The sequence below is a fragment of the Puma concolor genome, unplaced genomic scaffold (genome assembly GCF_028749965.1).
Source record: "Puma concolor isolate L17-30 unplaced genomic scaffold, mPumCon1.1.hap2 unalloc_scaffold_22, whole genome shotgun sequence".
Lineage (NCBI taxonomy): Eukaryota > Metazoa > Chordata > Mammalia > Carnivora > Felidae > Puma > Puma concolor.
In genome coordinates this window covers 349,447-362,580 of record NW_028240228.1, presented here as the reverse complement: position 1 = coordinate 362,580, position 13,134 = coordinate 349,447, and the positions used below count along the sequence as shown (strand labels likewise).

Genomic DNA, 13,134 nt, shown 5'->3' with positions numbered 1-13,134 from the left:
AAGGGCATGTTCTCATGTGCTACATACACATTTGACATGTGTGGAGTAAAGATACTAGAAAATTATGCCAGTGGTAAATCAGTTTAAGACCATCTCAAAATCTAGCTAGGGTTTTCCCAAGAGATCTATAACCTACATATCATTAGCTATCTCCATTCAACTGAAAATTCTTACTTTCAGGTAGAAATGAAAATCCTGAACTGACTAAATTGCCAATGAACCCTTCTAAATTCACTTTCCCATCTTCTGAAAGAAAAAATGCATGTCAGAGAACAAGGAATATGAACAGAGATTGGCAACTGTAATTGCTATACTGAAAAACGTTTGATATTTTGTAGATTCCATCAAAAAGACAGACTCATGCGTATCATTCAGACACATACCCTCCTACCGTATAGATCCTCCTCTGTATGATGCTACTTAAAATAAGTAGAACCCAAGTGGGTAGTTGGTAGAAAAGAGCTCGGATAATCCATGAAGTGGATAAACGCTTTAAGGATTCTTGAAAAGTTCAAACACATGCATGTCAGCTAAGATAAAGGATACCTAGAAATGTTAAATACTCACCCGTGATAGCCACATTCTTCCGGGATCTTTGAATCGCATCTTGGGGTAATGGAACTCCTATATTTTTCATCATGGAGTCTAGATCATCAGGAGTGACCTCATTTTTCCTAATGGCGGCCAAAGTTTTCAAGGGGCCTTCTTTTTCTATATTCAAAAAAATATGCAATACATGAAGTTAAAAAATATGCAATATTCAGTGGGTCCTGAGTGACAATAATTACTACTAGTAGTACTACTACTGCTACTTCTACCACTTATTAAGTATTCAGCTTAGTGCTTGCTAAGCACTATGCTGAGTGCTTTATACACACCATCCCATTTTATCGTTTAAAAAAATTTTTAGAATGTTTATTTACTTTTGAGAGAGACAGAGACAGGGTGGGAGTGGGGGAGGGGCTGAGAGAGAAGGAGACGCAGAATCTAAAGCAGGCTCCAGGCCCTGAGCTGTCAGCACAGAGCCCTAGGCGGGGCTTGAACCCACAGACCGCGAGATCATGACCTGAGCTGAAGTCGGATGCTTAACTGACTGAGCCACCCAGGCACCCCTCCACCATCCCATTTTAATACAAAGATTCTGTGAGGTTGTTACCAATATTTCCCTTATTTAACAGATAAGGAAACCTAGCCTTAGAGAGGCTAGTCTGTCTAAGCATACACAGTTATTAAATGTAAAGCCAAGTGTGAAGTGCAGGCTATCTGATTTCATAGAATGTTTAGGCGCTAGGCTAAACAGGGCATTGTAAATATTTAATTTGAGATTGAGGAATGATTACATATAAAGGAATCTCAGGACATCCGCTTATACTCATCTCTGGCATATCAGAGGCTGGGAATTCCATTAAAGCTAGGATAACTAAGCATAAAAGTAATTCTAGCAATTCTCTTGCCAAAAATTAGATAACCAGCCATAGTTTGATGTGACTATTCTTAATTTTTTTCATTCAGTGGATACTCGGATATATCCAACACATACATACAAAAAGTCCCCCAAATAATGGAAGGATTAGTTAGCACTGCTATCAATACCAAAAAAAGGTAACATTCATTTCTGAAAGTATCATGGTTCAATTGTTCAAGTAAGAAAACACATTTTAAACGTATTATGATAAACACTATCACATCATAAACATTAATCCTGTAAGAGATTTGCTTATAAACCACATACCTAGGAGAGTTTTATAGATCCCATTCAGAAAACCAGAGATTAAGGACAAAATATTTTGTCAGTTGAAAAAACATACCATTTGGGTCACATCCTAAACACCTACACTCTAGGGAATAATTTCATTTTTGTAGCTACCTAAATTAGGCCTTCTGAATTTTGTTCAGTTTCAATCTTGGGAATTAAAATTTAGAGGAAATTAAGCCATTTCAATTAATCTCAAGAACAAAGGCTCCAAGGAGACCCAGAAGTTCCACAGATATCACAGATATCTCACAGTTGGAGATGTCAATTAAATGAACACATTAAAACCAGATTACATTCAATGCCTCATGGCTAAGGCAGTGGAATAATGAGATGAATACCTCTTACAAAATATGGAGGAAGCTTGTATGTTTCAACATATTCCTACATGTTTCAATAGTTAATCTTCTCATGATAAAATCCCATTTTTATGAACATATAATAGGATAAAAAAAGAAAAGGTAACATTGATTTTTTTTTTTTTTTTTTAGTATAGCTGACACACAATGTTACATTAGTTCCAGGTATACAACTTAGTAATTTGACAAGTTTATACGTTATGCTCTGTTCACCACAAGTGTGAACCATCTGTCCCATTACATCACTATTACAATATCACTGACTGTATTCTTTATGCTGTGCCTTTTATTCCTGTGACTTATTCATTTCATAACTGGAGGCCTGTATCTCCCTCTCACCTTCACCCTTTTTGTCCAACCCTCAAGACCCTCCCTTCTGGCAACCATGAAGTTGTTCTCTGTATTTATAGGTCTGATTCTGCTATTTGCTTATTTATTTATTTGTTGTTTTGTTTGGCTTTATTTATTTATTTATTTATTTATAATTCTTCTTTGTATTTTTAAGTGAACTCTACACCCAATTTGGGTCTTTTTTTTTTTTTTTTTTTAACATTTATTTATTTTTGAGACAGAGAGAGAGCATGAACAGGGGAGGGTCAGAGAAAGAGGGAGACACAGAATCTGAAACAGGCTCCAGGCTCTGAGCGGTCAGCACAGAGCCCAACGCGGGGCTCGAACCCACGGACTGTGAGATCGTGACCTGAGCCGAAGTCGGACGCTTAACCCACTGAGCCACCCAGGCGCCCCCCCCCCAATTTCGGTCTTGAACTTAAAAGCTTGAGATCAAGAGTCACATGCTCTACCAACTAAGCCAGCTAGGTGACCCTGTTTGGCTTTTTTTAGATTCCACTTATAATTTGAATCATATGGCATTCATCTTTCTCTGTCTGATTTATTCCACTTAGCGTAATACCCTCTAGGTCCATCTATGTTGTCTGCAATGGCATGATCTCATCCTTTTTATGGTTTCCTTATTCATTCAGCTATTAACACTTAGTTAATCCCTTTTGAGTGATGGAAAAATACTATAAGTTCATAAAATTTAAGTCAAGAAAAGGTCAGGACTAGGATCCCTTCCTGATTCATCATCCAAAGTACATTTGTTACATACATGATGTGCTTCAGCATTAGAAAACTGCACAAATGCATATAATCAAAGCTAAAGGATTCCACTCAAAATTTTTATTGTTAAAAAATTCTCACTTACTTTGAACTTTTGTAAGATATGGCATTTTCATTAACTGAGTCAGGAAATCTTTTAAGTTCACTTTCCCCTCGTCTGAAAATGAAACATCAAGAAATGAATGGTCTTTCACCCAAAGATACAAAGGGATGAGGTCAAAAGATATGCATGCTTACCAAATCTTCAGAACCAAGTTAGTCCTGTTTTCTAACTCTGATTCTGCTAAACACACCTCAGACTATAAAAAGGAACATGATTATGATAACTCTTGCAGTCTTTTTTCTTGTAGAGCCAATGAGTGTTTCATGAATTTTACACACATTTTAACCACTTGGGACCATTGTTTTTTGGTAAGTTTCCTCTCTGGTATGACATTCTCTGAATTTTTCAGCATTACAAGTCCTACTACCACTATCTATGTTACGAGGGAAGAAGATATTCCCTACAAGTACCATAAACCAAACCCCAACCGAAATACCTAATGGAGACTATATATATACTTATAAGCAAAGATATATTAGTAAAGGAAGTGTGCATCTTTTGTTTTTTATTAGCCATGTATTTGGAACTGAAGAAGAAGAAAAGTACCCCTTTGCTCTGCATGTAAGTTAAACCTCCCACTGGCAGGATTCCAAAAACACCACTGTAGCCCTCTGAGGACCGTGGGGAAACCAAACTGGTAAGTGTGTGTCACCACACTAAGGCTTGGCCCTGCATTTCAGGGGCTTGAGAGAGCTGCACAGCTCCTGTCCAATAAAAACGTATGATTCAAACCTCAGGAGGCAAAGCGATGGGATGAAGACAGGAAGATTATACATCCCTAGGATAATTCAATATGAGACTAATCCAAAGCAAATTCTCAGCCAAGCCTAATAGGGAAAATCTAATGTTGTTGAACTCACTGCATCTGATTCCTAATCAATCAGCTCTGTGGGTTTATGAGTGAAAGTAAACACGAGTGTGATATGGAATAAATGACTCAGAAAAGAAATACTTACTATCCAGAGAAATGGATGTAAGCATCTCCTGCAATTCTTCCTCTGGCAAATAAATCCCCAAGCCTTTCAGTATAGGTTTTATATCATCAACAACAACTTTTTCATTGGTGACTTTGTTTAACGCCTTTGCAAGTTCATTAACCTCTATCCGGAGAAAATACTTTCAGTTTAGATGCAAATTCTAAACAATTAGCTTAAACTATGATTCAAAAAACTAATATAGATACCTAGCATTTTTTAAGCATTCACCTTAAACACTCTCTTGAGGTACATACACATCTAACTCTCATTGTATACCTACAAAATAGATCACTTATAGGGCAAACTCATAGTAGAAATTAAGCCTTGATATCTGTCTCCTTCTGTCCATCTATCTTTGCCTCTCAAGTTTCTTACATCCTTTCAGTATGTGTCCAGGGATCTCTCTGCTGCCCCTAGTCACTGCCACCTCAAATCTGCCTCTTTCCCGTCCCTTTATTAAACTTAATTTGTCTTATACTGATTCTCTTGTACTTAGAGCTGAGAACCTTGGTATACACAAGTAACCGCTAATTAATCTGCTGATAGAATTGTTATTGTTTTTAATATATGAAATTTATTGTCAAATTGGTTTCCATACAACACCCAGTGCTCATCCCAAAAGATGCCATCTCTTCAATACCCATCACCCACCCTCCCCTCCCCTCCCTCCCACCCCCCATCAACCTAGAATTGTTATTTTTTTAATAATTGGAAACCAATGTTAACAGAAGAGAGAGCTTTGCTTCCCCCTCCGTGTCAGTTTCCTTCTTATTTAATAACAATACTTTAATAGTGGCCTAAGATAGGTAATACAAAAGAATGTCTTAATGATCGTAATTTCTGATGCTGTGAAAGATCCTAGAGAGCTTTTTTTTTAGAGGTTAACTATCCTTCCTAGCACTTTAAGTACTTACGTATTCTGTCTAGGAAAAACCCGTATTTATTCTCTAATAGTATATAATCAATCTGAATTTAGCACTTTGGAATATGGATTTATAACTTCTGACTGTGATGACTGTACTTCCTAGGTACAAAATGTGCTGACACTGCCTTTGTATTCAGGTAAAACTTTTCTGCCTAGAAATAGACACCTAAAAATATGATAGCTATAAGGTAGTTAGTAATTCCATTATGTATTTGGGGAAAGACAAACTCAGCCATATTATAATTTGCACTGTTATAAAGTAGGTATTTTATCATTCAGATTTTGTGCATTCCCAAATCTATCCCACATCTTTCTACTTTATTCCTCACAGACATCTAAGTCATTCTCACATGTTTTCTTTGGGCAGGCTAGTCTCCTCATCTAGAATATACATCTAAATTCTCTCCCCAGTCCAGCAACCGGTTCAAGGTCCATCTGCTCCTTTAGGCTTCCCCAGATTATCATAGTTCATTCTGATATACCATGATATATAATAATGGCATAATATCAGTATATATAAGATGTATTCTTCTCATTATACTTAAATTCTTGTAGCTCTTGTGGCTGGTGCCACATGATCTAGTATACAATCTTCTAAATGTCTTTTTTCTTTCATCTCACCATAACCTCCCTTATGAGCACAAGACCCGTGTGCTATAATACTTCTACGATCTCTACCATGCATACCAAATAGACTCACTAATTGTTACTTGATTATTGACTAATGTATTTTCTCCTCTGCTCCCTTAATGTTTCCATTCCTCTAGCCTATTGTCATGCCTACCTACTATTCTACTTCCCTCCATTCTGTATTACTGAGCTTCTCAAATGAGTAATTTAGTATTTCTTGCCCCTATTTCATCATCCAATCTCTATTTTAAGCCCCCATAGCCCTCTTGGAATGATACTACTTTACATTTGACCACTTTTTATAACTTATGGGGTACTTCTATATTACTTCTTTTGACAGCCACAAAAAAATCTTACGAAATATATAGGACATGTACTATTATCTATAGTTCAGCACATATACCTGTATTTTATATTTAGATGAAGTGATTTGTCCAAGATCATGAGGAAGAAAACATGAGACTACAGGTCAAACATTCTGATGCAGAGCACAATGCTTCTGCTATTACAAAGAACAGCAAATAACCTCTCAACCCCCTTCTTTGTCAGATCTAATAATCTTAGCCTTCACCGTCCTCTGTACAATTTGGGTAGCTGACTACCTGCCCTCACGTCTTAATTAGCCTCCTTCCTTCCAATTACAGAATGAGTACACGCCATGCCACGTGCTTAATGATTTACATTTTAACGGTGTTTGGTCTTAATACTCTTTAATATCAAGTTTCATTTCATTTAGCAATGTATTTTCAACATTTTCCCTTGTCAGCATATTATTCTAGGAGTATTATTTTTAAATGACCACATAGTATTCCACTGCATCCTATCTTTCTAAACCAAAATTCAGTGGAATCCTAATAATGAACCCTCTTAGAATTTTCTTTCAGAAGAATTGGCCCAATTTACACGAATACGTAGGAAGTGAAAAAAAAAAAAAAGCCATTCATTTCACCACATCCTTTCCAACTCCTATTTTCTCCTTATTCTCTTCTTATTCTTCTGGAAGAACTGTAAGATCATGCTGTCAATCATTTCCTCCAACACCTTCCCACAAAAACATCTCTTCAGGAATTATATTACATTTATCAATTAAAGAGAAGTGACTTATGCATGATATGCGACATCTATCCATAAGATGGTAAAATCTTTCTCATTTTACCTTAAGGGGATTAGCATTAACTCAAAGATTGATAAAACAATCAAAGTAAAGAAATTGACTAAACAGATTAAGAATCTAGCCTAGAAGGTCTTGGTCATTGCTTTTTCTTCTCTATATTATCTCTGAGATTTATTTCTCCTGATTGTTATCCAGCTGTTACCTCCATGAGGCAATTACATGGCCAAATTACAGCTCCAGCTTTTCTCATGTGCCTATTTCTCTGGATAGTCTCTGAGGTACCATCATTGCTACTAACTTGAAATAAATATACTTTCAACTAGATTCATTCCTTCATTAACCTAAGTTGGAACCCATGGTTCTGTTTTCATTTGTTTCTCTCTAAACCCAGACACCACAGTTTTTTCCCCTTTTAGCATATCTCTTTCATTCATTTTTCCCTACTAGTCCATACTGAGGACCCTTTTCAGGTCCTCACCTCCCCAGGCCTGTATTATTTCCAAATGTTTCTAAATACTATTAAATACCACTCTTTCCCTCTCTCAATCCAATCTCCACACTGCAACGGGAGTGACTAGATTGATCATATCACTCTGTTGTTTAAAATCATTTCATTGGGGGCATCTGGGTGGCTCAGTCAGTTAAGCCTCTGACTTCGGTTCAGGTTATAATCTCGTAGTCCGCAAGTTCGAGCCCCACATTGGTCTCTGTACTGACAGCTCAGAGCCTGGAGCCTGTTCAGATTGTGCCTTCCTCTCTCTCTGCCCCTCCCCTGCTCACTCTCTCTCTCTCTCAAAAATAAACATTAAATAAATAAATAAATAAATAAAAACACTTCATTGGTTTCCATTATATTTTGAACTCGATTCAAATTCCTTACCTTTATTTTCATTAAAGAATCTGAATGATCTGGTCCATGACCATCACTCGAACATCATCTTTTGCCAGTCTCTCCTTTTTTCACTAGACTTCAGCCAGAAAGGCCTTTCAGTTTCTTAAACATATGTGTTATTTCCTACCCTAGAACCATTCACAGCTTCTTCCTCTTGTCTGAAAGACGCTTCTGCCAACTCTTCCAGCAGCTGATTCCTTCTAATCCTGTAGGTTTCAGCCTAAATGTCACATGTCAGAACACACGCTTCCCTGGCCATCCTATTTAAATTAAGTCACTGCACCTTAACGCTCTACCGCCTCCTTGTACATTTCCTCCTTAACATTTAGCACAATTTGTAGTTATTTATTTGCTCAGCTGTCTTTCTTCAGTGAATTCTCTGGGGTCAGAGACCAGTATTTACCTGTCTTGGTTACCAGCATAGTGTCACTCATTTGCTGACTGAATGGATTAAATAAACGATCTTCCTGCTTCTAGTGGCTCCTTAGTCCAATCCACTGTTAAATCAATCTTTAGAGACAGCTTAGTACCTGACACTCTCTTGCCCAAAGAGTGTATTGAGACCTGTTTTGAGCAAAACATTTAACAGCTCCTCCAATGTAGACCTACCAACTATCTCTCATTCCTTATCTTTCAAATCCTACTTACACCTCTGATCTTTTCTTCCCTTTTAAATCTCTAGGTGTCAATGTTTTCTGGCTTTCCCTCTACCTATCAAGCAAGATGCTACCCTTCCTTCACAGTTCCTCCATTTTTTTCGTAGGAATCTAATCTTCACCCAAACTCTTAAAATAATATGCATCACTAATTTGCCCTTACAGAATACTAGTTATATTTTCATGTCAATGACCTATCTTTTCATCTAGATTTTAAGATTTCTCACGGCCTACTTTATGCATATTTTTGTGTTCAATACATGTGTGCTGATCACGATAATATTAATCGGTAAGTTACAGCATTGAATGAATTTTGAAACTGAACCATTAAACTACAATACAGTAAAAGAAATATCTGCACATGGAGTCCAACACTTGCTGTGGGGTCTTAGGTAAGGTACAATTTCCTCGAACTTCACTTTTCTCTTTCTTTATTGTAAGATTTCTACTTAACAGGATAGTCATAAAGAATAGTTAAAAAATAAATTATGTGAGGGGCGTCTGGGTGGCTCAGTCGGTTAAGCGTCCAACTTCGGCTCAGGTTATGATCTCATGACGATTTGTGAATTTGTGATTTCGAGCTCTGCATCAGGCTCTGTGCTGATAGCTCAGAGCCTGGAGACTGCTTTGGATTCTGTGTCCCTCTCTCTGTCCCTCCTCTGCTCATAGTCTCTGTCCCTCTCAAAATAAATAAATATTTTTAAAAAAAGAATAATTATAAAAAAATAAATTATGTGAAAGTGCTTGGTAAAACATCAAACACTATGCAAAAATATTATTTGCCAACCATTAATGATATTATTTGAAACCAAAGAAAATAAAGTATACCTTTAGAGACTATGAGATAAAACTATGTACTTTTGACCCTAAGATACTTTTAATACTGAAAATAAGAGTTAAAGAAGAGTTTTGGTAAGTTCCTAAAACATTAGGCAATTAACTCATTTTTAAAGTGAGTTAGATATTTTCAAAATTATACTCAAAAGTTAGAGCATCCATCATGGGACGCTGCAAAATGTTTCTTGGTACCACAATCGAAAAGACAAAGATTCAAGTTGGAAGGATCACTGATCCCAATAAGTTAAATATATGAATTTCCATCAGGGGTGCCTGGGTGGCACAGTCAGTTGAGCGTCTGACTTTGGTTCAGGTCACGATCTCGGGCTCTGTGCTGCCAGCTCAGAGCCTGGAGCCTGCTTCGGATTCTGTGTCTCCCTCTCTCTCTCTGCCCCTCCCCTGCTCACACTCTGCCTCTCTCTCTCTTTCCAAAATAAATAAACAAAAAAAATTTTTTTAAATAAAAATAAATTTCCATCAGAATGAGAATTCACATGTTCTCTATGCAACTATAAAAAGGAATGAGAAAGGCCTTTATATTCTGATATGAACAAATATCCAAAATATATTACTGTATTAAAAAATCAAGGATACAGAACAATGTACATGTCATGCTCTCACGTAAAAAGTGAGGGAGGGATAGGTATGTGTATATATATATATATATATATATATATATATATATATATATACATTCATACATATATATACATACATATATTCATATTTTCTCGAACGATCTAAGTACTTCCTGTCTCAAAAATAAATAAAACATTAACAAAAAATTAAAAAAAAAAAAAGAAACTAGTTACTTATTAGTTAGTTACTGGGGAAAAGGAATAGGAACTGAACAGACCAGGCAAGAAGGAGATTTTCATTGTGTATCTTTAAATACTTTTTTATTTATTTTTACTTAAAAAAATTTTTTTTAATGTTTTATTTTTATTTTTGAGACAGAGACAGACAGAGCATGAGCAGGGGAGGGGCAGAGAGAGGGGGAGACAGAGAATCCAAAGCAGGCTCCAGGCTCTGAGCTGGCAGCACAGAGCCTGATGCTGGGCTTGAACCCATGAACTGTGAGATCATGACCTGAGCCGAAGTCGAACGCTTAACCAACTGAGCCACCCAGTGCTCCAATACTTTTTTATTTATGATCTGTGTGAATGTATTACCTAATCAAAAACCTTAAATTTATTAAAACATTTTTAGGGTCACGTATTTTTGGCAACCTTGTTAGAAGACATATTATTTGCTTCAATTACAAACTTATAATGTTTCAAACTAGACTTACATGAACACAGGAAGCTCACCTTCATCTGAATACCCAAAATACTGAATGTATACCATTCATTTAATCTTGTAGCATATTAGTTATATGTTGATGTAAGTAGCCCATCACTTTTCAACAACTAGCTAAAAATTTCCTATATTCTGTGTTCAAAACTTCCTAATTATTCTCACCTCTAAAATCTCGAAAACGCTTAATGCTCTTCAGTGCTAAAAGGGCAGTCTTTAGAGAAGTATCTCCCTTTTCTGTGAAGACAAAAACAGAACAAAGAAAAATTAGTAGATTCAAGAAACATAAAGTACTTCCACAGCGAGCTAAATCGGTTCTCTTGCTGGCCCTTAAGGCATCTTATGGTTTTCTAGCTACGTAAACTTTTGTCCTGAATGCAATCTACAGTCTGCCTATTTAAATCCTATTCATGTCAAAACCAGCTCCTAAGTCTAGATTTCTAAAAAGCCTTCTGTTGAACCTAGATGATGCCCTCTAACCACTACTCTTTCCTTTTCCTTTCCTTCCCAAACTATTTTCTGGAAAGAAGTGTTCTTATTCATCACAATCATATTGTCATTCACACATCAAACTGGTCTTATCTAGCTTCCACCCTCTCAAAACTGCTTTTACCAAGTTCACCCATTAACTATTTATTGCCAAATCAATGAATACTTTTTTGGGGTCTTATTTAATACTTTCCTCTTTCATTCCCAAATTAATGAATACTTCTTAATTTGTTGGTCTTATCTAATACTTTCCTCCTTCAAACTCTTTTTTCTCTTTGTTTTGTTGCTATAGCTTTCTTTTGGTTTCTCTCCTACCGTTCGTTCTAGTTACTTCCTGTTACGTCCTTTATAAACTATTCTTTCTCCACCATTACTTAAATGTTAGCATTTCAGTGTCCTTGGCCCTCTTCTTGTTGCACTCTATAAACCATTCCTGAATTCTCTTGTCACTACAAACTGTATGTTGCTGACTCTCAAGTTTCTATTTCTAGGCTAGACCATTGTCTACTGCACATCTTCAACTCCGTGTCCACTCCATGCCCTCAAACACAGTATTTCCTTTTTGTGTGATATATTGAATGTGGTTCAATGAATTCAATGTGCGATATATTGAATGTGATTCAATGAATTCAGTGAATTCAAATGAACTGATGATTTTATTTCCATGCAAATAACAACTCTTTGGGACAGATCAGATACATTTTTTTACTTCCATATTGCCAAATTTTAATTTGACCGGTTCTACATTTATCCCCCTGTGGCAGCTGGAGCATTGACAGCAGACAGAAACTTTCCTCATTCCAGTCTATCAAGGAAAATCTGCAGTTAAAAACTTTGATCAGCAGGCATTCAGAGAATGGTAGGTGGCAAATAAAGATCCTAGTGGATTATTCTAATTGCATTTTGTTTTACCTTCATAACTTAAGAAGCTGTAAGAAAAGAGAGAGGACAACTTTCTCTGTGTGTGTTTTTCTTTTAATATAATTTATTGTCAAGTTAGCTAACATTCAATGTATACAGTGTACTCTTGGCTTCAGGAGTAGAATCCATGATTCATCGCTTACATACAACAACATACAGTGCTCATCCCAATAAGTACCCTCCTCAATGCCCATCACCCACTTTCCCCTGATCCCCACCCCCCCATAAATCCTTAGTTTGTTCTGTGTATTTAAGAGTCTCTTATGGCTTGCCTCCCTCTCTGTTTGAAACTATTTTTTCCCTTTCCCTTCCCCTATGATCTCTTGTTAAGTTTCTCAAATTCCACACATGAGTGTACACATATATCTCTCTTTCCTTGACTGACTTATTCCACTTAGCATAATACCCTCCAGTTCCATCCACGTTGTTGCAAATGGCCAGATTTCATTCGTTTTCGTTACCGAGTAGTAGTCCACTGTATATATAAACCACATCTTCTTTATCCATTCATCCGTTGATGGACATTTGGGCTATTTCCATAATTTAGTTATTGTTGATAGTGCTGCTATAAACATTGGGGTACATTTACCCCTATGAATCAGCATAATTTAGTTATTGTTGATAGTGCTGCTATAAACATTGGGGTACATTTGCCCCTATGAATCAGCACTCCTGTATCCTTTGGATAAATTCCTAGTAGTGCTATTGCTGGGTCATAGGGTATTCTGCTTTTAATTTTTTGAGGAACCTCCACACTGTTTTCCAGAGAGGCTGCACCACTTTTCATTCCCACCAACAAGTGCAAGAGAGTTCCCATTTCTCCACATCCTCACCCACATCTGTTGTTTCCTGAGTTGTTAATTTTAGCCACTCTGACCTGTGTGAGGTGGTATCTCAGTGTGGTTTTGATTTATATTTCCCTGATGATGAGTGATGTTAAGCATCTTTTCATGTGTCTGTTGGCCATCTGGATGTCTTCTTTGGAAAAGTGTCTGTTTGTGTCTTCTGCCTGTTTCTTCACAGGATTATTTGTTTTTCATGTGTTGAGTTTGGTAACTTC

General features: G+C 36.7%; 2 protein-coding genes across 7 annotated transcripts in view; one reads left to right on the top strand and one right to left on the bottom strand.

Annotated features, from left to right (window-relative positions):
* LOC147571554 (uncharacterized) overlaps window positions 1-13,134 on the bottom strand; it is a 197,300-nt gene that overhangs the window by 59,094 nt on the left and 125,072 nt on the right. The window contains 4 exon segments of the mRNA XM_086696292.1: window positions 568-711; window positions 3,320-3,391; window positions 4,294-4,437; window positions 10,830-10,902. Of these exon segments, the coding sequence (XP_086552418.1) occupies window positions 568-711; window positions 3,320-3,391; window positions 4,294-4,437; window positions 10,830-10,902 (433 nt within the window).
* LOC147571557 (pleckstrin homology domain-containing family M member 1-like) overlaps window positions 1-13,134 on the top strand; it is a 198,821-nt gene that overhangs the window by 166,354 nt on the left and 19,333 nt on the right. For 2 of the 6 annotated variants that reach the window (XM_086696250.1, XM_086696236.1), the window contains one exon: window positions 3,850-3,974. The exons of the other annotated variants lie outside the window; for them this stretch is intronic. The gene's annotated coding sequence lies outside the window, so the exon portion shown is untranslated. The remainder of the gene's footprint in view (window positions 1-3,849; window positions 3,975-13,134) is intronic. 6 annotated transcript variants of the gene reach the window in all.